The sequence below is a fragment of the Marmota marmota genome, unplaced genomic scaffold (assembly GCF_001458135.2).
Source record: "Marmota marmota marmota unplaced genomic scaffold, marMar, whole genome shotgun sequence".
Taxonomy (NCBI): Eukaryota; Metazoa; Chordata; class Mammalia; order Rodentia; family Sciuridae; genus Marmota; species Marmota marmota.
In genome coordinates, this window is record NW_025999977.1 from 16,331,314 (window position 1) to 16,359,283 (window position 27,970).

Here is a 27,970-nt window from a genome sequence, read left to right on the forward strand (position 1 = left end):
AACTGCTTGTAAGAAACAGCTTAAAGCCCCCCGATTCTTACTTCTAAAATCATTCTTGGAAAGACAGGAGTTTGATTATTCTTCTTCTTCACATAATCTGTACAAGGGCTGGGAGAAGAGCCAATGTCTGTCATCTAGCACACTCAAGCTCCACCTCAGTCCCTCTCCCTGTTCTATGTGGGGCTAGAGCACAGTCCAAGTGTAGAGGCTTCCAGAGCCCAGAATAATGAGGGTGAGAGTTTTCTCCTCTCCATGGCACAGGGTTGACAGCCTCTCCATGTCTGCTTCTAGGCAGGGGAGGGTGAGAGGCCTGGAGAGAACCCTCCTCTGTGTAAAATGGTACTATTTAGTGTGAAGGAACTTTGTGGATAAGAAATACTGAGGGAACCCTTTAATCACTTTACTTGCCAAGTATAAACCCACTGGTGTGCCCAGGTGACATAGGTCAAAGCTTTATCACCAAAGCTGAACTCAACATGTTGCAAAAAGGGGAAAATCGGAAAGAAATACTTTATTGTCCATCACAGCAAATGGATTTGCTGACTTCCTAAAGCAGCCACTTTAAACCCACTTGGATACCCCAAAACAAGAAAAGAGAATGATACAAAAGGAAATGACACATTTCTTCTAAATTAATATGTGGCTAGAAAATGGAGAAAATGTGTAGAAATTTATAAGACCTCTTTCCCCCAAAGCGACACAAACCAATATGTGCCCAGTGACTTCCTGTCTAAATCTAAGCATGAACAATTTTACAGAACCAGCAAGGAATATAAAAACTTGAAAAAAGGTTTGTTTTGACATATGAAGACAAAATGTTGACATATTTAAATTTGGAGGTAAAGATAATGGACGACTGTTACATTAACTTCTAAATGTTTCTTTTTGTTTGAAATGTTTCTTATTTTTTAATTAAAGTCATATGGTTAAAGGACTCCTTAGGTATTTTTGTTGGTTGGTTTTTATTCTCATTGTACATGTAACTCAGGAATCAGAACAACAACAACAACAACAAAAAAAAAAACTTGAAAAATCCAAACTGCTGAAAACTAATCAGAAAAGTCGCCCTGTGCTTTCTGTCTGTTTTGGTGTCCGGGGAGTCTCTCAGCTCCATGCCCTGTTCTCTCTGGCTTCTCTCCATGTCTTTTGCTTCAGCTGTTGGAAACATGGATGGCTCCCTCCTGGGCCTACACCAAGTCAGGCTGGGCACAGGCCAGAAGGGAAGAGGACCTCGACTCCTGGAACTGAGTCTGGGCTCCTCTAGGACTAAAGGATATCAGCCTTGAAGCGAGTGAAATGGCTCTAAAGGGAAGGAGAATGGTTAAGCTTCAGGCATCAAAAGAGTGGGAACCAGACATCAGGGTGGACGTGAAGAGCTGGGTTGAGAAGGCGGCTCCCACCCCCTACCTGTGGAGAGGTTCTGGACGATGCCAGCCGCTGCCGTGTGGAAGATGATGTCGGCCCCATCGTTAAGATAATGCAGGTTGTTGCGGCAGTCAAATCCTCTGTAGCCAAACACATGGTCCAGAGCCAGCTCCTGCATGCACACATGTACACACACACACACACACACACACACACGTTAAAGCTGCTCCAAACCCATAACCAGGAGCAGCGATGCACGCTACAGGATGGTATGGCTAGCAAGGTCCACCACTCACTGAAAGCATTTTGCTTCTTGACTGAGGATAAAATGCAGACCTTTATTTAGTTCCCTGAAATGCTATGGGTGGCATAGAATTTTAGTGACTTTTCAAAATAAGCCAGATTTACTTCCTGGATTCTTAAGTAAGCTAAAGTGCACTGATCTGACACCCTGTCAAGGTGATCTGGAAGTCCTGCATCTGTACTTGGCCTGCACTTGACGCTCGAGATGAGCTAAACAACAGCTCAGGTTTGTTTTGAGAAGTCCCATAGATATAGCTGGGACAGGCAGAGCAGAATACTGGGGCAAATGCCATGCTCATTCTGTGCTCATTCTGTCAGTTGGCACTTGCCCTACAAAGCTTCTGCACATTTAGACTTTTTCCCCTCCAGCAACTAGATACTATTCTGGGTTTATAGTCTTCTCTCCCTCCTGTCTCATCTTCTATGACAAAGAGCAGTGGCTGACTCAGATCAGTTCTTAATTCCATTCAACACACACATATTGGGCAGCTCCTCCATGCCTGGCACTGTGCTGGTTGATAGCATACAAGGTTAACAGGATGTGGGTCCTTTTTCTTCAGTTTCTGATTCTGGCTCTTACTCTCTCCAAAGTTTGCCAATTGCAAACATCAGATTAATTATCTTAAAATACCATGCCACCTCTTTATTCAGAAGCATTTGCTGTCTTCCACTGACCCGGGAGAAAGCCCACACTCTTAAAGTTGGCCCAGTGGGCCCCATTCCCACACATCTGACTGCTGCACTCCTTGGTCAACCTGACACTCAACCCACATATTATAAGCTTTCTCATTGTTATGATTTTGCTTTTTCAAATTCTCAACTGGAAATCCCTTTTGCTCAACTCAGTCTCTACCCACCCCTCAGACTCTCTGCAAGGTGTGTCCCAGATAGTACGTGTTTAATACATGACTCTGCTCCTGGAGTGAGTGAATGATGGGCCCAAGCTGGGCCAGTCAGTCTCCCCCAGGCATTTAGAATTGGGGGCAATGAATTTAATTTGTGTTGTGGTGGGGAATCACAGGCAATGAGCTTGGAAGGTGGCTCTAGGTAAGGTTCTGAAACCATGAACTTGAACCCTATTAGTAATGTGAGAATCTCCTGAGTCCTAAAGCGTAAAGAAAAAACTCTAGGCTAGCTGGTCTCTGTGAAAACAGCAGGCTCACTAGAACTGATCTTCAAGTCTCAATGACTAAGCATGAACCCTTTCACTCACTGGGCTGGTGGTCAAGGACCTGAGAACTCCCTTAACTTTCCTGCACCACCACAGTTTCCCCATTTGCAAGTAGATACAACAGCACCTACCTTACATGTGAAAGATTTGTTTAAAATATTTCATGGGAAGTATGAAGCATAGTGCCGGCGCATGGAAAGTTCTCATGCAACATTAGAGGTAGTAAATGAGCTCTCCCTGTACAAATGCTCAAGTGCCCTCTCTCCCAACTCTTCCCCTTTCAGGAAGGGATATTGAGGGCCTCATTGGTAGGAGGCATAGGCTTGAAAGACATGGGTCATTTCAGAGTTAGTACTGATCAACCTGGTTGTAGAGCTGGGGAAGGAAGAATGTGACCTGGATGTGAATCTGGTTCTGGGGATGATGGACACAATGCCATGTAGAAGGAGAGGGGACAAGAGAGAGCTAATAGATTCATTTGATGGAATCTGTGAGACAGGCTGATGAAGATGTCCGCCAGGCCATCTTAGAACGTTGATATCAGATCAAAAGCACAGTAACTTAATCTCCTCACCTCAACCAGTTTCTTTTTTTTGGTGATATTGTTCTTCTGGAGTTTCTCAGGCTGGGGAGCTGCTCGGCTAACAGGTGGTCTGAAACAGAGAAGTCAGAGGAAGCACAATGTTGAACAAAAGGCTGCTTGCTCGTGGCTGGCCAAGGCCGGGCTTTTTGTTTTTCTCCCTGATCAGTGGACCCTCTGCCTGGTGTTGTTCTATCCTGCCCAACTCCCTCACCCTGTCCTATAAAAAGTGGCTTTTGACACAAATGGTCCTATGTGGTTCCCCTGGGTTTGTGGTGCTGAGCTGGGCTCCTGCACACTTAAGGCACCCAGGTCAGCAGCTGCCCCTCCTTCCCCACTCAGCATTTTCCAGGGATCCAGGAGGAACCCCTGAGCTAGAAGGGCTTGTTTTAAAACTAAGCAGGAGCCTAAGTAAGAGTTCACTTACTGAACTCACTGGCCATTTTCCAGACAGGGATGTGCCAATGCTGTTCAGAATCAGGTGGTCAAAGATCACAACATGGTGTGAGACAGGACTCACAAGCCAGGCTTTGGAACATGCCCTAAGGCCACTTGCAAAGTGCCCAGGCTGGTCTAGCCACACCAAAGGGCAAGAGGGAAGCAAAGTACTGACAAAACTTTGCTCTTACCCTGCCCTATACCTCAGGGCAATGATTTGCACTCTTACCTCGATAAAGGTTGCTTTTCCCTTCTCAGTTTAGGGGATTGAGGCCTCCAAATTCAATGAAGAGATTTTATAAGGAGGAAATCTTAAAGGTCTCCTGCTTGAATAGGCCAAAGCTTTGTGGCAAAGGGTTCCCTTAAATCAAACTTCTCTAAGATTAGGAAAAGAGGGTGTTGGGGGCTGGGGGGTGGGGCGGGGCGCAGGAGAACTGCTCCACTCCAGCTGCTCCTTCCAAATCCATAAGTTATTGTTCTGGGGAAACGCAAAGAGAAAGGATTACCTTGATCCCCTTGGAAGCAGCAAACAAAGCCAAGTGAGAAACTTAGTACAGTTTAGAGCAGCATTAGCAACCACCTCACTCATGCACAAGCACTTTCCAAGTGAACACATTCCTGTGTGGCACAAACCATGCTTCCCCAGCATGCCAGCAAAGAACTAAAACAGAAATGAAAGAGTGCACCAGTCTACAAATTCAGAAATCTCATACCCTGGCGTTTCTGGGCAAACTCTGCACTAAAGCGCCTACGGAATGGGGAGAAAAAAAGGAAGCTTGTCAATGCTTCCGGCATGCTCTCTGCAGCTTTACAAGCCTGGGGACTCTGCTTATTTTAGAGTGTGCTGGGGAGAAACTTGTTGACAGAAAAACAATGACATCCTCCTGGATGTTGTAAGGGAGTTATGCACAACGGGTGCTTTGTTCCCAAGTTAAGTTTGACTCATAGTTTAGCCCAGTCTTCCCAGTGTTTCTCGGCAGGTCAGACTGCCTGCCGAAACAGCTCGTGGATTTTTAGTGCAGGAAAAAACAAGGTACCTTTATTTTCTCAGAACCTCTTCAATCAAAACATGTTATGTAATCATAAGTGATAATTGGACCAAATGGTATTATAATCACTACTGAAGGATGAGGAGAGCACACACCCCCGGCTGACATCATCGCCACCAAATTGAGCAAAATCGCAAGGCTGGGGCATGCCAGTTCTCACAATTAGACACTTCCTGCACATTAATTATCGCTTCCCAGGACATCTGCTCTTTCTTCTGTTTTAGTGGGACTTTCAAATGAAATCCGTGGGTTTCTTCTTTCACCTAAAAATGTTTAAGTGGATGACAAAAGCAAGCCAGGGGCTGTGATGACAGCAAGAGGTCACTGCAGCGGCAGACGGTTCGGTTCGGGGAGGCATCATTTGAGATTCAACACAGGGCTCGTTCCCAGGGAGCACATGGTTGTATAATATGCAGCATATTATACAGTGTAGAGAGAGTATGCATACGAGCACAAACGCTGTGTACTTATATATACACAAGATTGTATATATACACACAAAGGCAATCGGTGCTTTTTTTTTCACCTTGATTTTCAGTTTAAAAAAAAAAACTGAAAAGTAAAGCAATCTCAGAACATTTCTTTCTTATTTCACAAGCATATGTTTACAGCGGTATTTCTTCAAAACTGAAGATGAGAGGAGCAAGGGGGAGAAACCTGCGTTGTGGCAAATTCAGCGGGTTCTAAGTAGTGACCCTTCGCGTGTGTGGGTACTGCATGAGCACTAGTACTGGATGCTCACCGACCACCTGTGCTTTTCCAGAGTGCTGAGGATACTTACTTGACAATTCCCTGCCTCCAGAGGAAAGCAAGTTAAAACACAATACAAGTATTAAAGGCTTCTTTCCAAGCATCTATAAACAGTGTTCGTAACATCAAATGTGGGAGGAACTGCCAAAAAATCTCAAACGTAGCCAAACACTGGAGGTTTAGCATTTTTCAGCAGATCTGAATCCTTCCAGATTTAGATTCCACTGGAAATGTGATGCTGAAAAGCTTTGCTAAGGTGGGAAGGAGTGGAGGGTGCGAGGGCATTCACTCACTTTTCAGAACCATAAACTCCTTAGAGTTGGTTGTTCCCATTTGGCCTAGGATGGGAGAACCAGGAAGACCGTGAGAGCTACTGGATGTTGGCAGGAGACCCCACAAAGTTAAGCACTCGAAGGTGAGGGGGCAGAGAATCACTGTAGGGGGTGGAGACCCAAAAGGAAGGAGGGCTTTGAAGGGGATCAGGAAACAAAGGGGAAAAAGTGCTTTCAATGAGCAAGAAATTGAAGGATGGACTCCGGCGAGAGAGCAAATTAGATTAACGAGGGTGATGGACAGGCCTGAGCTCCAGAGAGTAGAAGAGAAGCTCTGCCAGGGCAGACAGGTGATGGCAGGGAGCCCAAGGAGAGGCCTGTGAGGCTAGGTTGTGACATGGTGCTGGGTAAGGAGGCGGCCCTGCTCTTGGGCTCCGTGCTGGGGGCCAGGGGTGCACAGAGTTAAGGTCACTGAAGATCATTAAAGGTCACCAAAATAGGTGGCAAGCTCTGTAGGCAGTGCAGAACCATGAGAGGGTTAATCTCTGCTGTTCTTCCACTGCTTTGCAGCCAGGCTGCTGAAGAGAAGTGTAGACTCACTCAGAGATGTGTGGAGTGTAGTCCTCATGCAGGGTCTCACCCCACCAAGGCCCACAGGGGTGGCCCATGCCCTGGTTGCTTTCCTATCTCCTCATCCCTCCTCAAGATGCAGGACTGGCTGAGCAGGAGGAGGAGCAGAGCTCACAGCAGCCTGAGAAGCACAGGGAGTTCGGAGCCAAGGATCTTAGGGAAGCTTCTGTGATGGCTGAGGTGCAAGCCAAGAGGAGGTTCTGCGAAAGCCAACTGGGGGCTAGGGCTCAAGGGTTGGAGAAACAGAGAAAGGAAGTTGCTCCAATGCAGCTTTCAAAGTTATCAAAGTTGTTTTGATAAAGAGGGGTCTGGCAGTGGGGAAACAGTTCCGATTAGCCACAAAATACAACTTTTGTTTTTAGTGTTAAGTCAGACAGTGTTTAATGTTCAACATGCTTTTGGAAGAAATAACTTTGTTTAGGTTCCAAAATGGGCCATAAAATGCTCCGAGTGTTTTCAAAATGTCTTGGGAAATCCAGCTACCTTTGGATGATCTTAGGTGGGAACTAATACATGATCTGAACTCCATTTTAGAATTGTTCTCCAACAAGATCTGTTACCCCATGAATGGACTTCTAAAACTCAAATGAATCCCCAGACATTTACAAAATTGTGTTTGCACATGTGTGGAAAATGAGGCATGATTTAATTTGATTTTTCAAAGAAGTCTGTGATTTAAGAGCAAAATAGAGAAAAGCCAGAAAGGGTGATGAATTTGAGAGAGAAATTAACTAAGATTTGCTGTTCTAGGATAAATCCAGGTTTAGGAAAAATCTCCAAAGCCACGGGGCTCTCTGTTATCAAAATGAAAGGACTTGGATTCTGTTAAGTATATTCCTGTGTCTTCCAGAAGCATCCACTGAGTTGTTCCATGGCAAAGTGGAGTTAAGGGAAAATTGTCAGGCAAGAGAACAATAGGATATCCAGAAATAAGCCCACCATGTTGAAAATGCTCTTGACTGAAGCCTATGACAAAAGTCTTGGATTTTGCGGGGGGTGGGGTACAAGCGATTGAGCTCATGGGCACTCGACCACTGAGCCACATTCCCAGCACTGTTTTGTATTTTATTTAGAGATAGGGTCTCACTGAGTTGCTTGGCACCTCACTTTTGCTGAGGCTGACCTTGAACTCGTGATCCTCCTGCTTCAGCCTCCCGAGCTGGGATTACATGCATTTGCCTCCAAATGGCTGTTTTGTTTTGTTTTTAGTGGGAATAAAGTCTCAGAGTTGGCCATTTTAGGTGAGTGTAAAAATATCTGGATACAAATTGAGGGGATAAAGGATACAGCAGAAGGAACTAAGAGTAAAGATGGGCAGATTAGTGAAGAGGTCACTGCAGTAACCCAAGGGAGGAAGGATGAGCTTGAATGGAATAGTGGTCGAGGAGGAGGAGGAAACAAGCAATTATTTAATAAAATATCTTTGAAATGGGCTTCACCACACTTTATAGGGGATGAAGTAATAAAAGTAGTTCGAGTGGAATACCAATTTTCTAGCCGGGCGTCTGGGTGGATGACGGTACTATTGATAGAGACAGGAGAAGAGGGTTTATAGGGAAGATGATGGCTTCACTTTGGACAAGTCATGCTTCAGACATCTGCAAGATGGCTACAGGAGTTGGAAGTTCAGCTAAGGGATATGACTGTGGGAATCATTAGCTGATAGAGGAGACATATGAGATTCATCAGGTACAGGGTAAAGAGAAAAGTCAGCCAAAGGTGAAATCCTGAGGACTAACACTAAATAAGGGACTGGAAGATGAAGCAAAGAGGGACAATGAGGAGAAACAGAAAAGCAGGAGTAGGGCCAAGAGAGGTTGTTCCGAAAAGGTGCAATCTGTACACGTGGAAAAATAAGATTAAGATTACGTACCCCATTTGAATCAAATGTATGATATGTCAAGATCATTGTAATGTTTTGAGCAACTAATAAAAAAATTTTAAAAAAAGATGAATGAAAGAAGAATGCCTAAACTGCACTGTCCAGTATTGTAGCCACTGCCACGTATGGCTATCTAGCACTTGAACTGTGGCCACAACAAATAAAGATGTACTCTAACTGTAAAATACATACCAGATTTTAGAGGCCTAATAAAACTAATTTTAAAAGAGGATATAAAGTAACTCATTTAAAAAATAGTATAGGTTGACATAATATTTTCAATACACTGTGTTAAATAAAATATATCATTAAAATTAACTTCACCATTTCAACCTTTTTAATCTGGCTGCTAGAAAAATCACATATGGGGTTCACATTATATTTCTATTACATGATACTCATCTGAAAGAAAGAGCATTGACTAGATTAGGGAATTAGAAAGTATCCATGTCAGGAGAAGGGCAGGGACAGAAGACAGAAGGGGACAGAGAATAAAGGAAAGACTCTGTGAAGCCTGTATGAGAAGGGGAGAAGGGAAGGAAGGAATTTGTATGTGAGTGTAGAAGATGAGTTGAAGGCTTTTGGGGGAAAGGAGTTGGGTGGGAATGAGAAACACTGGAATGTGTTTCCTGGGGAACATGGATCCAGCTATGGGGCAGTGGCACCAGACACAGAAGAGATGATGAGGGACATGGATATCAGCAGAGGATCCAGCCTTGAATAAGAAGAGGGACTCATTGTGTCTAGGAAGAGAAGGGAGGATGTAGAAAGCAATACAGAAGAAAAAGAATTGTCAAGATGGAGTTCATGTGCAATGGCTTCTGTTTTCTCAGTGACAGAGGGGAAAATGGCTATCTGCCAAACCTATGGGGCAGAAGGTTGAGGAGGGGGCAAAAATTTGGCTGACTGCTGGGAGGATGGCAAAGCAGCCAACCAAAGAGAAGAATAAAATGAACCAGAAGCATAGAGACTAAGCGTGGCTGGCAACATGGCATCTCTGTGGGGTCAACCTGCACCAGGTGTGGTTTCCTAGTGGAAAAGTAGGAAGTAGGAGACTACAGGGGTAAAGGCCAAGTGGACTGGGAGAATGACAGTGGGCAGGCAAAAGAACCAGGCTACATACGAGGGGGCTGATAAACTCAGGGAAAAAAAAAATGGAGGTGTCTAGGCATCAGATGTCTTCATGAGATTAGAGATTATGTGTGCCGAGAATGAGAAATCCAGAGGAGAGAAGGTTAAGTCACTGAAGGAGAAAGAATGGGTGAGGATGATGTACACAAGGCATGGCAGGAGCTGGGGTCATCCAGGTGACATTAGCTGAATTCCTCAGACACAGGAAGTTGATAAATGAAAGAAACAGGGAGGAGCAGAAAATGGCAAAGCATGAAGTGAATGTCAAAGGAGCAGGAGGAAACATATTTTGGAGTGTGCCATTACACTTTAAATACACCCACAAGAGTATCCCTCCCCTCCCCGCTGTATAACCCATTAACATTATTTTGGGAGCATAAATTGAGCATCCAAACAATTGCTTCTACAAATACCTCCTTGGTGACCACATTTTTACCCACAATTGTAGAAAGAGGTCAATGATCCTGTTGGCAATCCACTCCCTCCAAACAGTATCTGTGAGCTTTTCAGAGAGCTGACTGAAACAATCAGACATAGTCTACAGGATGCTCCTTTTTGACAGAAAAGTGCATACTTATTTATCATTTTTTTAAAATATAAGTGAATAGGTTTCATTTAATTGATTAGGTTGCAGGAGTGTGATTTCCAAGGTATGTTAACTTTTTTAAAAAACAAAAACATTTTCTAGCATGTTCCCTCTAGATTTTTATACCCTGACACACTCTTTGTGATAAAAGGTGAACAAATTATCTTGTAATGAATGGCAACTATAATCCTAAAATTGTCAGTTGCATGGAAGTTACAGCTTTGCTTCAAACCATGACAGAAAACCAAGAGGCTGAATAAGGAAAATCACTTAGGAAAGTAGCATTAAATTCACTGAAAAAAAAATCAACTATTTGAGTTTTGGTGCAGTTACCCAGCTAAACATAGGCCTGTAAAATAATTTCAGCATTTCAGGGTTTAATAGATTATATAATTTCAGTTCCTTCCACCCACCTTCGTAAAAAGAACAACCTAGCTATGCTCTATCTGCTCAGAACAGCTCTGAGGGCTGAACCCTCACAGAATTATGGGGTGGAGCGAGAGAGGAGAAAGCAGCCTAGAAAAAGGGGCTCTGTGGGAGAGGCAAAGCAGGCCTAACGCCCCATGCGCATGCGCAGTCACACTCTCCAGTGAGGGCTGAGCCAGTACGCCCTACGCATGCGCAGTCACTCACCCACCGTGAGAGCTGGCTTAGCGTTTGTGAAAAAGATAAGCAATTGCAGGGCTTTGTACTAACTCTGTAAGGTCATTCCATCCTCACAAATGGGATGGATATGTAGGATTAAAGGTTCCTCCCTGTTTACTGGACCAAGTTTCAAGTCAAGATTTAGCAGTTTCCATAGGTCTCCCTATGGTAAATTGGCAGCGCTTCCTTAGCAAGATTGTCATTTCTTAGCAACTCTAACAATAGGAGCTTACAAAGCAGCTATTGATGGAGGATGACAAAGGGCCTCTGTCCAGGCCCTCAGAGCTGAGTAAAACGCTAGGAGAGCAGGCTGTTAACTTGCCCATTGACATGGGTGGAGGGAGCTGCCGGCTTCATCATGCTCATCATGCCTCAGGCAAGCTTGACATTCCCACACAACCACTGATTAAATAAAACATTTCTCAAAATTGGGGGCAGGTTCTCCCAGAAGATTTCTGTCTCCAAACATAGCATAAAAGGTTAAGAGAAAAACTGGGATTGCCTATATATGGTGGTTTGTTTCAGCTGGAGGAAATCTGTCTAAATCTTCCCTATTTTTTAAAAACACTTCTGCCACTTCAGAGAGCCTGTTGTTTCATTGTAAATTTGCTGGCAAAGAAGCTTTGTGTGTAGAAGACGTGTGATGGCAGTAGTAACACAGAATTTATTTTTTTAAAATTCTTTTTGCCTGGGGTTAAATAGATTTAAACCAAACGTTTCAATTCCTAATGGACACATGATATAAAGCTAAAGAAACACCAAAATTGTTCAACCAAATGTTTTTTGACTAGTCCCATAGCCAGATGGGGCATCCTCAGATTCTAAATGCAACACATGGTTTCCAAACAAAGATAAGGCCACCCACAGGTGCTAACAAAATGAAGGTAAAAGTCATCACTGACAAAGAATGAATTGGCACAGCATCTGGGGACAGATTTATTTATTTATTTTAAACTATCTATTAAGAGAAGCAGTCTAGGTAAATTCTTCCATTCACCCAGGCTTACAGTGGAACTGTGACCTTCAGGGAACCCAGAGTCTTACCAAAGTCTGCATCTGGTAGAATTTTAAGTATCCTGACGCCATAAAGAATTAAAGAAGGCTATTAATTTGAGGCTAAAACAACAAAAACTGGACAAACAAAACCCCCATAACATTTCTTTATAAACCCACAATGTGCTGTTTTCTATATAGGACTTCCTTTTTTGCTTAGGTTCAAAACCTATTCAAATGAACTCAAAGAAAGAGCTGGAAGATAAATTTTAGGGCCAAATCTATTGAGCCATAGGCAAAATTTATAAAAATGTCTGGGAAACCTTGGTGCCAGAGTGGAATTCTAAGGTCACTGAAGCTGGTACCTGTTACTTCACAAATGAAGGCACTGCCACTTAAAAAGACTCAAAATCTGCCTTCTCATTTTGCTTTGGTAAAAGTTCCTTGATTTCATAAGGAACATATGCCTCAGAGTGAATATGTACCAGAAGGACTGAAATATTAATGTAAGAGAATATTCACAGATTCCTTCTCTATAATCCCCTGCTAAGAATAATCCTGGCACTGCCACCTCCATGTTTCTTCATGCTGGAGGCTGAGGTGGATGGAGAGTGAGCTGCCTTGTGGTAGAAGACAGTTTGTGAAGTGAAAACTGTTCCTTTCCCAATCCCCACCATAAAGGATTGGAAGAACGATTCCACTTTCATATCAATATGAAAATAGTTAGCCCCCCGTTGTTGCTGGGGAATGGGGAAAGGTAAGGAGAGAACTGGCAGAGCCCTGCAGGGAAGGGCTCTTCAGGATCCTGATTTGCCCACAGGTCCACAGTTGGGGGTTATTGAAAAGACATGAGCTGCTGATAGCTGGCATCAGCCAAAATGTGGGTGAATACTGCAAGAGGCCACAAGTACCCGGAAATGAATCCCTGTCCCTGGGACTGTGGGAGGCACCAGTCATCCATACATATGAAAAGAAGCTTTCAGTATGTATGACTGAGAAAAAGGAGTTGCCTGAACCCCAAGATCTCTCCTGAACACCCAGCTGCCCAAATTCCCTCCCAGAGAAAGAGGAAAACCACCTTGAATGCTGCTGAGATGCATCCTAGAGGTAAGGGCCTTTCCACTTCTAGCCATTGTTTGGATTCTCTTAAAGGCAGAAGCCAGATGGGGACCATAACCTAACAGCTGGAAGGGTGGGCAGGGGTGCCAATTGCTTAGAGGTGGAATTTCCATCCTGAACTTTTGCATTTTAAAGACAAGGAGCCTACAAGATCTCAGACTTTAATATCTAATCCATGGGTACTGGAAATGGTCTTAAATGAACTTGGTAAAGTGTTAAGGAACTTTTTCACTGAGTGCCTGCACAGTCTTGGTTTTAGACACGAAACAGTTTATAAAACACGTTTTGTTTGCAGAGTTCTTCTCAAGGAGCAGAGATGATACAGCCAGAGGGATGACCAAGGAACTATCCCACTGTGCTGGGCCTGCTGAAGCCTGATTCTGCTGAAGCTAAAGTCAGCTTCTCTAACTTCCCGGCAGACGTGTCGACATGTACTAGAACTGCAATGTAGTACTCATCCCTCCTGGGCTCTAAGGCACATATTCAGACTCTTCTAAACATTTGGGAATGTGTTTTGGGTGGAGTAGATGGTAGAAAGCTACAGAATAAGATCTTAGGAAAATAATCAAGAAATCCTATTATGCTCACAAAAATCTTATAATTAAAAGCAATAATGGCAATGCCATTATGTCTTAAGCCACCCTGTTTTGGATTGGCTCTACTTTGTAAACTACCCCTTGGAAAGTTATAGTTTTCTTTGCCCAGGGTTGCAAATTTTAAATAGAACCACTTTTTAATTAATTAATTAATTTATTTATTTATTTATTTATTTTTTGGCCGTGGAGAAGATTGAACTCAGAGGCACTCGACCACTGAGTCACATCCCCAGCCTTATTTTGTATTTTATTTAGAGACAGGGGTCTCCCTGAGTTGTTCAGTGCCTTGCTATTTTTTTTTCCCCCTGAGGCTAGCTTTGAACTCACTATCTTCCTGTCTTGACCTCTTAAACTGCTGGGATTATAGGCATGCACCACGGTTCCTGCTGTGATCTTGATCTGTGCATGAATCCAATTGAAATGGAAGCCATTGGGTGGGAAAGTCTGGTATCTGGGAACTCCCAGCGGCACTCCTGCTAGTTTTAGACTACCCAATACATATGATATCCTATCTAGTTCTGCCAGGTTCCGCACTGCAATGGAGTTAGAGTCAAACAGCCACACAGCCTCTCAGAGATAGGTGTGGCTTGCCAAGATGCCAATCAACCTGTTTGCTGCAAGTCCCCTGCCACACCAAGAGGCAAGACTCCTCCTGCTGAAACCTTATCCCTGCCTTTGATGTACTCTCCCTTAAAAAAAGGATCTGAGCCATTTTCTAGTTGTTCAGTTCCAGCTACTACCAGGACTGGAGGATCTATCAGACACTGCTTTTAAAACTATTTTCTGTCTCTCTCTTAATTCTTTATTAATTATTTCAGACTTTCATTTTCTCAAGTGGCTCATCCCCTCCTGGACAGAAAACGACCCTGGTGGGGTGCTGGCTGCCCTGTGATAGACATTAATATCCAGTATATATAAAGAATTCAAAAAACTTAACACCAGAAAAACAAATAACCCAATTAATAAATGTGCAAAAGAAATAAACAGATGCTTCTCAAAGAAAAACAAATGACCAACAGACATATGAAAAAATGTTCAACATCTGCAGTAATTAGGAAAATACGATCAAAACTACATCAGGATTTCATCTCATTTCAGTTAGAATGTCAGTTATGAAGAACACAAATAGTAAGTGTTGGGGATGATGTGCAGGGGGGAAAGGTATACTTCTACACTGTTGGTGGAACTACAAATTAGTGCAACCATTCTGGAAAACAGTATGGACATTTCTCAGAAAACTAGGAATGGAAACACCACCAGACCCAACTATCCCAACTCCTCAGTATTTATCCAAAAGATTTAAAATCAGCATACTATAGGGATACAGCCACATTAATATTCATAGCAGCACAATTCACAACAGCCATGCTGGGGAATCAACCTAGATGCTCATCAACAGGTGAATGAATAAAGAAAATGTGGTATATATACAAAATGAAGTATAACTCAGCCATAAAAAAGAATAAAATTATGCCATTTGCTGACAAATGGATGGAACTGAAGATTATCACGCTAAGTAAAATAAGCCAGATCCCAAAAGTCAAAGGTTGAGTGTTTTCTGATATGTGGAAGCTAGTCCAAAATAAGAGGAGAGAGAGGAAAATAAAAGGGGGTCATTCTATCAAAATAGTAGATAGATCAGTGGAATAGACAAATGGGATTGAGGAGGAGAGAAAAGGAACAGGATAAGGGAGCACAGTGGAATGAATTTGACCTAACTTTCCATGTACATATATGAATATACACCATCATGCATATCCATAAGACTCTAAATAAAAAAAAAAGTATTAAAAAAGCCCACTTTTTTTTTTTTTTTTTTTAGAAAATAAGGTGGTTGGGGCTGGGGTTCAGGGGTAGAATACTTGCCCAGCACATATAAGACTGTGGGTCCCATCCCCAGCACTGGGGGGAAAATATCCCTGTGCCATAAGGTGGTTGTGTACATGTTACCTACCATGGCAAAATAGCTGAATATCTAGATGAATTATAATTGATAAATTGGTAGCTAAAATAATGAATATATTTTCTATAGTTATTCATAATTCATTGGTAAGTTAAATTAAATTGTGCCAAGATAATATAATTTAAGTGTTAAAAATAACTTTTCTACTTTTTTTTCTTTTTTAAGGGCGTGATGACCTTTAGCCTGAGATAAAGCAGGAGAGGCTGGCAGCAAGCCAAAGGCCTTTGGGGGCCGGAGGTGGGGGAGAAGAAAAAGAGACCTTAGATCAGTGCAGGATTTTAATCTGTAGCCATAAGCTATGCAGCTTCTGAGGTAAGAAGACTAGAAGTTGGGGCTGGGGATGTAGCTCAAGCGGTAGCGCGCTCGTCTGGCATGCGTGCGGCCCCGGGTTCGATCCTCAGCACCACCACATGCAAACAAAGATGTTGTGTCTGCCAAAAATTAAAAAAATATATATTAAAAAAAAAAAAAGAAGAAGACTAGAAGTTGGATTTGAATCTCTCCTTTTGCAATTAAGTGGAAAACTCTGTATTAAGTAAAATAACTTTGTGAAGATGGTATGGAAACAAAGAGGAAGTCTTCCATTCTTTAATTCATTCCTGGTGGATAGTCAAAATCTGCAATAGTGCCTGTTAATAAAAGATCTTAAAAAAAAAAAAGAAACGAAAAGAAACCAAACCAAACAAACAAACACCCCCACCCCACCCCAACTGAGGATTGAACCCAGGGCCTCTGAATGCCAGGCAATCACCCTACTGCTGAGTTACATTACATCCTCACCTGGAGAAAACAACACTCAGCTAAGGTGAGGGAATATTTATATGCAATTTTGATAAGCATAGTTCAATTGGTATTTAGTGTGTATTTTGTCAATACAAAGTTAGGATTCTCTCTGAATGCAGGTTCCAACTGAATATAGTAAATTAAAAAAAAAAAACAAAAAACAAAACACTGTTATCATTCCCCCATGCAGATGGTTAATCTAAGCAGTTAGGAAATGCCTGTGCTCTATCTATAGTATACACTTAAAAATAAATTGCTAACCACGTCCCCACAGTTCATTTGAACTGCAGTAGAACACACCTGTAGATCGTTTTATGGCCTATCTATACATTATTAAGAAGGAAGGACCTTTGGGAGTCACCTCCGTGATAATCACACCCATCATGCAAGATTGGGGCTGTTTTTGTTTGACAGTAATCAACTGTAATTTCTAATGTCTCTTATTTTCTTCACATGAAAACAAAAACCTCTGAAGACGAGCCAAAGATCTGGGAATGCCAGAATGTAATGCGCACGTAAGACTTTAGAAAGAAAGACTCCCCAGTGTCCTAACATCTTTTTAAAGTTGATTCCTGTGGTACCCCCAGAGAAGGGTGTTAAAACTATGGCTCTGGCTGGTTTCCTCTAAGGGGAAGCACTGGCAGATCTCAGCGTGGGAGGAGAATGCAAAGGCCTTTATTCTCTCCAGGCCTCCTTGCTGGGACCCAGGCTGATGACCTCCAACACTCTCCCACAGGTTCCAGCTCTGGTCCCAGTGGCCCTCTAGTACAGCTCTGTTCTCTCCCTCTGGCAACAGCTTCTTCCCCTTTCCCCTCAGGCCCAGGGCTGGTAATGGCATCCAGCTATGCTAACTCCAGGGCACCCCTTCCTGCCCCTTTTTCTTAACCCTGCCCACCCCTTGTTAAATCTCTTCATTAAGTGCCCTTCAATTACCTCCTGTTGGGAGGATCATCTCTTTCCTGGGACCACAAATGACAGAGTTTAGGACAAATCTCAAAGACTTACTTAGGTTATCTCTTTCACTGTCTACCAATTTTACAAAATTCTATCTAAGATAATAGATGTCCCATATTTTTGCTTTCTCTGAAGCCAATTTAGGAGCTTGAGTGAAGAATCAGAATCAGAAAAGGAAAGATTTCTAAATTTGAGACAAGAGTGTAAAACATAATTGAATGACACATAATTGTTAGCATTTAAAATTATAATATGTAACATGATACCTCAAAAACAGTGGCAAAAAGCAACCAAACAAAAGCCACTATTAAAACAAGGTGCTTTAGTTAGGATCTAAAATATTCCCTAAAGACCCATGTATTAAAGACTCAATTCCTGGCTTGGTGTTATTGGGAAATGGTGTGGGGCCTCCTGGGAGGTTTTAAGGTGTGTGTGAGGGTGTGTCCTTAAACCGGATGGATGGAACCTTGGTCTCTCTACCCCAGCCATGAGGTGAGCAGCTTTGTTCTACCATGCCCTCCCCAGCAAAATAGACATTTTTTTTTCTTTAGAGTTGGTTATCTCAGGTAACAGCAACAGAAACCGGGCTAATATGAGGGGAAAACATTTTAAAATATCATATAACCTCAGGATCTTTTTTTAAAAAAAATGATTTTCTATTTTTGCGTCTACAGTTTTTTTTCCCCAGTAGTATCAGGGATGGAACCCACAGATACTCCACCTCTGAGCTACATCCCCAGCCTTGTTTTCTTTCTATTTTGAGATAGGGTCTTGCTAAGTTGCCTAGGCTGGCCTCAAACTTGCAGTCCTCCTACCTCAGTGTCCTAAGTAGCTGGGATTACAGGTGTGTGCCACCTTGCCTGGTGTGTCTGTAACAATTCAAGCTATCTCTAGTAGTCCTGGGGAAAAACACTACTCATAGAGCCCAGATGCCATTCCTGGGAAAGGGGAAACCAAATTTGGGAGTAGAACCTATTGTCAAAAAACAAGGACAATTTCAGAGTTTCACGGTGGTACTATGAAGAAGACATCTACACCAACCCAAAGGAAAGTCTGCTGAAGACCAGACAGTGACAATTATAAATGTGACACAGTGATAACCACTAATTAAAATAAGTTGAGCCTAAAAAAAAAAAAGAGGAATATTTGCCAATAGCAATTGATTAACTGGTGTTTAGTTTACTACCAAAATATGAGAGTAGAGTGGCAGATGTTTTAATTGACCTTCGCTTTAGGAATTAAGTAGTTACCTGAGATATAAAAGATATTTTTCTCCTAGGTTGATACTATGAAACACCCAATGTTAGGCCAGAGAATTAGATGATAAAAAAGTGGAATTTAGACTGACCTGAAACGTGCGTCTCCTGGGAAATGTCTTTGAAAGTTAACCTGCCCCTCCCCACCTGGCAGCCTGTGTGCACTGGTCACCTGTATCTGGGGAACAGCCAAACCCGGTGCCAGTCTCTCAAAGTTTAGGGAGGAGCCCATGAGAGGTGGGAAGGTATACATTTTCCTATGCAAATGATGAAGCACACGCATCATTTACATCCCAGTGGGAATTTGGGAGAATTGAGAAGCCGTGCTTTTTAAAAAGAGTCACCTCCTACTTCAGGTTTTCAAGGCTGTATGTCTATGAACAAAACCTTTATATCCTGTCAGCATCTTCCAACATTCATATAACTCTCCATTGTGCAAAGCATGCACATGGCCAGGGCAGGAATGTTTGACTGTCCTGTCCAGTTGACGATAATATGGCCATAGAACAGTGACCACTGCATATTATGTCTTATTCTTCCTTGTTCATAGTTTTAAAAAAAATCCCAATTCTGTCTTCTCTTCACCATGGTGTACTTGGTATATTTAAGATAGTTAACATCATTACCAACAGGACAGTGAGGAGTTTTATCTGGACCTGGATGAGAGGACTTCACAGCACCTAGAGATGCTAGATATAGGGCTGGATGCAGTAACTTTTTGGGGATGTCTCTCTTAGGGTGGTGGTAACTGCATTTGCAAAGCATTTGGTTCTGGTGAAGGTGATTACATTGCTAGTCTATGGTTGGCATGTGATTATATACTCAGTTTCAAAGTCTCTTTTATTCTGGGTCATAGAGATTGGCTCAACAGTTATCATGGGATCCACCTGAGCATGACAGGACATTTATGTAGATTGTGAATCAGAGGTAGTTCTTTCCTGCTGGTTTTGACTCACAAAGACTAGAAAGTCTAGGTACTGTCGTCATTTTGCTACTTGAAGAATTTCAATAACCCAGAGGGAGTAGAGTTGAGATATGGAACAAGAGCACAATCCCAGCAACAGGATTTGAGTCCTCATATCGAGAGATACCAGAAGTTGCTCTGTCCCTAAAGTTTTAGATGTGTGAGCCAAAAAGTGGCCAGTTTGGGTTGGGTGACTCTCTTGAAGAGCCCTATCTTATCAATCAAAAGCAACACATAATCTAGATGTGGCTTTGATAATGTGGTGAAAGAAACTTCTTAGTTTTATAGGTAACTCTAGTACTTTGGTACTGAGCAAACATTAGGGATTTTGTCATCGAATTAGATTGGGAGAAGAAACAAAGTCAGAATACAGAATTTGAGTACAGTCCTTTGTGCTGTGATAACAGTAAGTGTTTTTGTTGGGTGGCAGGGGTGGGGACCAGGGGTTGAACTCAGGGACACTTCCCATCCCCAGCCCTTTTTTGTATTTTATTTAGAGGCAGGGTCTCACTGAGTTGCTTAGGGCCTCACTAAGTTGCTGAGGCTGGCTTTGAACTAGTGATCCTCCTGCGTCAGCCTCCCAAGCAGCTGGGATTACAGATATGCGCCACCATGCCTGCCTAACAGTAAGCATTTTATTCCTTAAATTTCAGAGAAAAACTATGCTTCCCCCCTTCTTTTTTCCAAAAGGAATTTCCTGACATTTTAAATATCTATTAAATAATTCAAGTTTGCAGATGGACAAAACAGCCATGGCCTTATGAGAAAACATGGCAAAGGAGGATCCGAGGTCAAAAGTTGAGAGTAAGGGATATGCCATGTTGGAGTAGGGAAACTGAGAGGCAGAGAAGGTTTGGAAAGATTCCTGTAGGCCAGAATTAGATCTGAGTCAGCTGGGGATGAAGGAGAGCAGTGTGGGGCAGCCCTGAGTGTTCAGATGACAGGCAAAAGCATGGATTCCCAAGAATGGAAAAGACTTCAGGACTTCTCAGCCACGTGCTGCACGTGGCAGTTGAACAACAGGTTTACCCAAGGTTGGGGACTGGCTAAACAAGTCTAAGTCAAGGAAGAAAGCAAGGTGCTGGAGCAAAGTTGAAGTGGGTGGATAAACACCTGTAAGATATTCCACATTTGGCAGGAACCACTCAGTATTATTATGAGAGCAATTACAACTTTGTTCTCAACTTTCTCATTTCTCAAAAGACTGGAACTGAAGATCATATGATTTCTGAAGAATAAGAACTTACAATGTATTAGAAACTGCACAGAAAAGTATGATCTAAAGTCTCATAGCTATTTTAAAATCCGATAACTGAATCTAATTAGAAACAGCCCATGACTACCTAAAATTTAGGCACTAGGCATTTGGTTGGTTAGAAAATGATTGATGCATAATGTGCAGCTGTCTTCAAGGCATTTTTTTCTTCTCAGTATGACAGATGTTCTATTCATCTCAAGGTTTCCAACTGCTTTTAGAGGTGGAAAGAGATTTAATTAGAGACAGAATTGCCTGGAACATTAATAAGAGACAAAATAGGTCCCTGCATGGAACAATTGTTTCAAGTGCACATCTCCATCTTTGAGTGCTTGTCACTCATTAGTCTCATGGGTGTATGTTTCAGCCTAAGTGATTAGGAAACGCGCCCAGGTATCTGCTGGCATTGTGCACCAGGAAGAGGACAATGAAGGGAAAGTCAAGGAGAGCCTGCGCCTCTCAAATCAGCAGGGCTTGAATAGTTAAAGGGAGCAGCTTCAGGAGCTGTTGGTTGACAATCCTGAATATTCCCAGGGAGGAACTGGGTGCTGCTTGGCTCCATGCTCCTGATGTCTAAGGCACTCAGCATTTTTCTGTCACTGCCCCTAATTCTTAGGAACCCTGAGTCCCTGCAACCTGTTTTCTACCTAGCTGAGCACTAAAGAGTTCTATGTTATTTATGGTCAAGAGTACCACCCAGGGTTGGGGATGTAACTCAGTGCTAGAGTGCTTGCCTAGCATGCACCAGGCTCTGGGTTTGAGCCCCAGAACCAAAAAAAAAAAAGAGAACCCACCTTTCATCACTCACCCTGCTTTCTCACAAATGCCTAAATGTACCTTTTTACTGGCACTGGTTCAGAAGCTGCCTACAACCTGATTTCTGAGGTTCAGGCTCCCCAAAAATGACTGACGGGGGTGGGTAGAGACTGCTTGTCCTTGGCTCTGCTTTGCCTCCATGGAGGCTTCTAAGTCAGGTATCATCTACTGCTGCCCTGGCTGGCGTGGGCACGCTGTGCTCCCAGCATGCTGTGCAGCTGGCATTGTCTCTCTGGTTACAGCCCCTTCTGCAAACTGATGCTGTCAAGGCTTTTTAAGTTATCAAGGAAGTTGCTCTCTATAGAAAACACTTGATTATTCCTCCGGACCCTATACTTATCTTAAAATTGTTTTCTTCGCTGCATTCTAGTGTGAATTATTTTTAAAAGTGCCAGTAAGGCACTGAAAGGCCTACTCCTATATCTCATAATAGTATGAAGTATTTTTTTTCTTTTGTTAAAAATAAGTGAATTCAGTGTGTGCTAATGTATCACAAATTTGCAACTGCATGATGAAGTAAGGGAACTTCAAAATTCTGAATTTTAAAATGGAAAAAGCCTCAAGGTTCTCTCTACCCTTACACCTCCCACCCTATACAAAATTGGACAGTGTGACACTTCTGTAGCCCAGTCTTAGAGACATATGACAAGGAAAGATTCAGATGAGCTGTGGATTAAGTTTGAAATCAGCTGTATTATTTGGGAATTAAGACTTTGGTTAGCTGACTATATTTTACACTGGTCTAAATATCAGCATGAGACACCATCACATTTTGTAGACATCAGCCAGAAACAACCTTGGAATAATGGCCAAGTCAACGCACTTCACAATGGAATGTGCAGTTGGAAAGGACGGATAATTTTTCCCCCCAAAAGAATTTTAACTTAGACCAAATGGTTTTTGTTTTTTTTTTAGAGTGGATTAGTTAAATGGGAGGCCTACTCATGTACTTATGTGCATATGGTTCATTTTTTTTTCTTAATTCTTAGAACTAAGTCCTCCTGTCTTTGTGGCCACTTTAAAACCAAGTTACAAACAAAATAAACGACACTTCTATACTTTACAGACCATTGCAAAAAAAAAATCTGTGTTTTTAATTAAAAGAGAACTCTGAGCCATCATAGCAACATTTAATGAGGATGCTAGGGAAAAATTAGTGCTTTTCTGCATCAGATAGCATCTTCTTGCCAGAAGCACACCCACCACTTATCAAGCTTATTTTATCATCTGGCATTGAACTGAAGCAGAAGGTTGGGAGTCACATTTTCTTTCTTTTCATCTAATCTCCCACCTAATATAAGAGGTGACATTATATTTATTAATAGTTATTACTAGGCAGAAAGTCATATCAAGTACAAATTACTTGATTTCATGACTTATACATCACAGGACTAACGTAGCTGTGAACACCAAGCCCACCACAAGGTGAAGTGCCACAGAGAATTCTTAAAGTACTTTTGAGATCCATGAAATTCACTTTAAGTATGAGAATCTTTACTCATTATCATCCAAAGTACAAATGTGGTCAATTACATAATTATGAGTTTTGCTTTTTAGAATTCTACAATGTTGGAAGTTTATCTATACTTAAAATCACTCATCAAAAGGAATCACATGCTACTAGAAACCTTCTTTTACATACAGCATTCAAGGCAACTAAATCAAAAGAGTTAGATGTGGAATTACTGACCTCCCGGAACAATTCTGGGTAAGGGAAGACACAGTAAGAGATCTCTACCAAGTGACTAGGTATGGCAAGACTCTAGTCAGAATGGAAGATGATTTTTCACAACTCCACAAATATTGTTGAATGAGAAAAGCCCGATTTCACTCCTATCTCACTAATCAGCATATGTTCCTGTCAACCATTGCATTCGGGACAGCTTCTGGGCTATCCTGGCATCTTCTCCAGACCCAGCAAAGCTAGAGAAGTCTAGTCCAACAAAATTTCATTTCTGTTCAAGTCGTACCCATAATCAACTTCTACAAAGAGTGATCAGAGGTGACATTATATTTATTAATAGTTATTACTAGGCAGAAAGTCCTATCTAGTACCATGTCGTGAGGACAAATCGTGAGGACACTGGGCAATTTCCCCAGTGAACCCTATATAAGTTAAGTCTACAGATCATAAAAGACTTGCTTAAGTACCAGCTTTTGAGGACAAATGCATTCTGGTTTAAATAAGTCTCTTGTCAGGCACAACAAACACAGACAAACCTTGCGACACCATACCTTTCTTCCATGGACACTTCTTTCATCTGCTGGTGTGGTTTGGTGCCCTCCATTTCTCTGATGCTCACAGCATAGATCTTGGTGGTGTAGTCAATGGCCTTCTCTCTAGCAACATCACTGTCATAGCCTCAAACGACACAGAGAAATTGGGGAGTGAGTTGGTTTGCAGTGGCTCAGGAGGGGCCAGAGAGGGAGGTGCGGTGGCGTGTGGCTATTTGGGACTCACCTCCATCCTCCTCCGCATCCGTGTCAGACTCTTCGCTGTCCACCAGCTTGCTCTCCTGGGTCCCCACGAACTCCCTGGTCCAGATCATCAAGGCTGTGTCGGCGCCGCCCACTGTGAGCAGCACAGAGTCATTGTGCAGCCATCTCACGTTGGTGACGTGGGCACTGTGCCCCACGTACTTCTTGAACCTTGCGTGCTGCCCCTGTATATAAAGCCAGACATTGGCACCTACCCCAGCCAGGTGGGCTTGTTATTGTTTTTTTTTATGGGCTATTTCTTCCATTTTATTTTCTAGGTGGACTCTACTGGATATGATGAAGCAGTTCATCCCAAAGAGAAACTTCCCTGCATGTCACCAGAGTACATGTTCCACAAGGGCAGGGACTAGGTCTCTTTGTTCCTGGCTCATAATAGGTTCTCAATAAATACCTTTTGAGGCAATGAATGTTTCTAGGAGCCTATAGATATATAAAAAGCCTGTTTTTGTCACATATCAAATGTGCCATCTCCACGGGTCTCCAAGTATAAACTTCTGATTGAGAGTCTGGCTGACATCTGAGATCAAAAGTGTCTTCCCCGCCATCCCTACAGTGGCTTTTGTACCACAGACCCAGAAATGACAGAAAAGCAAGGAATCTCAAGATTTAAAACAAACACAGCAGCGGTTTGTACTGTGGCCACTGGAAACCATTTCTAACACTAGAAACACTCAAAACACGGATTTAAGAGCAAAGCAAGCTCCTGCTCAACACACAAAGTCGAATAAGACCCAATTTAGTAGTAATTACTGGAAGCACCTGGAGTGGGGTGCCCAGGCCACCACGTTGACCCCAGGTGGCAAGGGGCAGAGGGTGGAATGCGGTCAGCAGCTTCCCCCAGGGCAGCCCTGACAAGTGCTGGGAAACCGAAGCTGGCACCAGGAGGAGCTTCCATTTTAGGCTCATGAGACACAGCCTGGCAAAAACATCTCCAGAGGGAGCCATTTAAAGAGGTAGAGTTTTCCATCTTCTCAGCGGCTTCCAGGGAATACCTTTTGCAATGAGCGAAGCCACATGAACTCTCGGAGGTCATGAGACGGCCATGGGTGTCCCAGATGAAAACTTTAGTAAATAACTGACAAGAGGCTTCCACAGGGCTCTGGAAGGCCCAGTAGAAAACCTAAAACCAGCGCAGACACAGGGCAGGAAACAGGTGCTGGAGCGTTGGTGACTTTGAAGTACTCTTGGTCAAGAGCTGTCTCTGGTTGACCCTCCCTGACAGTTTAGTGGAGTTGCCTGCTCCACAGCAGAGTAGTGACTCTAGAAAGATCAGTGAAGCAAACAGGCAGGCAGCAGCTCCAAGAGCTCTCCACAATCCTTCGTTTGCTAGCACACAGGCAGAATAAAGGCAGAATTCCCAGGGGAACCCCGTGTGATCATGTAAGATCCAGGTACAGGATAGTCACAGTGGCTATAGCCATGTGTCCTGTTGGCCTTCCTGCTGGAAGCACAAACCCACCCATGCATATCTACCCTAAGTTGGTTTCTCTACAAGAGGAGAAAGTGAAAGAACCTGAGAAATGCCTCCCTGCACCTTTATTAGAGGGGACACAGGGTTTGTGGACAGGATGGGAGAATTTAAACAGATGTTAAGGTGACTATAGTCATGCTTTAGAGAGAAGACGCAGGACAGAGAAAGAGGACAATATTATGGGCCACTGAAACTGTTTAACAAAGCTGAGATCCTTTCTGCAGAGGGCGATTCAAAATTCTCGTAATAGGAAACAAGATCAGTGATCCATGGAACAATAAAGGGAATCACAGTTACTAGAAGGTCCTGCTGTCTCAGGAGGAAGAGGTTGGCAAGGGATGCTGGGTGGTTCCTATTAGGGCACATGGAGGGACTTTTGAAGACTGGCATAGCCAGACGAGCTGCCTCCATGGGCCACCATGCCAAACTGCATTTCTGGACTCCTTCTCCAGAATTCTCTTCTCTCAGTGACTCATGAGTGAAAAATGAGTCAGGAGAATCTGGACTATGTCTCCAGAGCAATGTTGTATTACTATTATATTACCATTATTATTATTATTATTTTGTACTATTGAAGATTGAACCCAGGGGTGCTTAACCATTGAGCCACATCCCCAGTCCTTTTTTAAATCTTGAGACAGGGTCTCAATTAGTTGCTGAAGCTGGACTTAAACTTGCAAACCCCTTCCCTCAGCCTCCTAAATTGCTGGGATTACAGGTGTGCAACCCCCTGCTGGGGTGTACAAGAGCACTGGTTCTTATCCATTTTTAGGTAAGAAGTTCCTGAGAATCTGACAACTCTCTCCCCATAACCACAAGACTTCATATAGTTTCTCTAGCTATAAAATGTTGATGTTCTGAGAAGGAAACTTGCAGACTTGAGAGCATGGAGGATTTGTACAAGTGTAAGCTGTGTGGTGGTCTTTTAGCCTCTCTCCAGTGGGAAGACTTAGGTTTGAAAGGGAAATGAGGCTATGAGAAGCAATTGGTTAGCTAAAAAGATGGTGTCAAAGAATTTGATTTTCTAGGGGCTGGGTTGTGGCTCAGTGTAGCACGCTTGCCTGGCATGCATGAGGCACTGGGTTCGATTCTCAGCACCACATACAAATAAATAAAAATAAAGGTTCATCAGCAACTTAAAAAAAAAGAATTTGATTTTCTAGAAAGTGGTTTAAGGTATGGGCAAAATAGGTGGGTGCTGGCAAAGGGTATAGGCTTTGGCTTGGATTCTGGGGACAAGATGACTGTCAGGGAACCAATTACCTAAGTGGGTAGGCTTTAAACTATAAACCCAAATATTAATAAGGATATATGTTTGCCATAAAAAGAAAAATGCCTGGAAGAGATGCCTAGTAATTAAAGGGAAGGGAGAATGGGGGACAGGGTCAAGAGGAAGACCCAAGGTCTCAGCATATAATAAATGGAGCTTGAATTTTTGACTTGTGTGGTGGTAATAAGATCTCACAGGTACCATCAAGACTTGGTAACATGGAACTCAGTGGCAGACTGCAGAAATGGTACGGTATAGGAATGTTCTCAGGCTCTCTTCCTGACTTCTAGATAGATCTTTCCCACCTGTGAGCTCACTGGGCTTTCCTCAGTGTCTGTTCACAAACATTTGCAAAGAGAGTACACTCTGGTGTCTCTTTTTAAAAGGACACTCATTCTGTCAGGTCAGGGCCTGACCTTTAGAACTCATCTAATTTTAATTACTTCTGTAAAGATCCTATCTCTATATACAACCACACTGGAATGAGGGTTTCAATGTAGAAATTTGAAGGAAGGACACAGTCACTTGAGAACAGAAAGTGAACTTTGTTCAAAAGACCCAGGAAACTTGGAGGAATGACACACAGGTAGAAATACTCATTAGTATGAAGCCGCATATTGGAAAAGGAAAGTGAGCTGAAAAAATCAGATAAAAATAGAGAAGGAACAAAGGTGACACCACCAGAGGAATTCATATTGGCCACCGGTTTTCAAACTCTTTGAAGAAAAATAACTATGAAACTGTTTCTTCCAATATTATACTGTAGAACTCAATATACAAGAAGCAATTTAGCTTAAAATCATGGGCAAAAGATTTGCAGAGACACTTCACAAATAGCCAACAGATGAAAGTGTTCTGAATCATTAGTTATCACAGAAATGTACATTAAAAACATAATCCATAGCACCATCTATCACTCAGAACCGCTAAATTGTAAGTGCCAATCCAAATGCTGGCAACCAGAATTCTTACATTTTTGGTAGGAATGTAAAATGATGCAGCCACTTTGCTAAAAGGTCTGGCAGTTTCTTAAAAGCTAAACATATATTTTCCCCTATGATCCAGAAACTCCAATCCTAAGTATTTACTTAGGATCCACAAACATTCATCCAAAAATGTTCATAGCAGCTTTATCACAATCCCAAACTGGAAAAGTATGTGCCCATCAATGCATATAAACAAACCCTGTTATATATAACTCTGTTAGACAATGGACTTTTCACTCAGTT

At 42.6% G+C, this 27,970-nt stretch overlaps 1 protein-coding gene across 6 annotated transcripts in view; it reads right to left on the reverse strand.

The window, feature by feature from the left end:
- Eml6 (EMAP like 6) overlaps window positions 1-27,970 on the reverse strand; it is a 243,002-nt gene that overhangs the window by 17,039 nt on the left and 197,993 nt on the right. For 5 of the 6 annotated variants that reach the window (XR_007348069.1, XM_048804336.1, XM_048804338.1 and 2 more), the window contains 6 exons: window positions 23,963-24,164; window positions 23,737-23,863; window positions 5,688-5,702; window positions 4,364-4,372; window positions 3,414-3,492; window positions 1,408-1,537 (listed from right to left, as the gene is read on the reverse strand). Coding sequence is in view for 5 of the 6 variants with exons in the window: in XM_048804336.1 (XP_048660293.1) it covers window positions 1,408-1,537; window positions 3,414-3,492; window positions 4,364-4,372; window positions 5,688-5,702; window positions 23,737-23,863; window positions 23,963-24,164 (562 nt within the window). In the remaining variant the exon portion in view is untranslated. The remainder of the gene's footprint in view (window positions 1-1,407; window positions 1,538-3,413; window positions 3,493-4,363; window positions 4,373-5,687; window positions 5,703-23,736; window positions 23,864-23,962; window positions 24,165-27,970) is intronic. The other variant, XM_015479665.2, reaches the window with a different exon arrangement.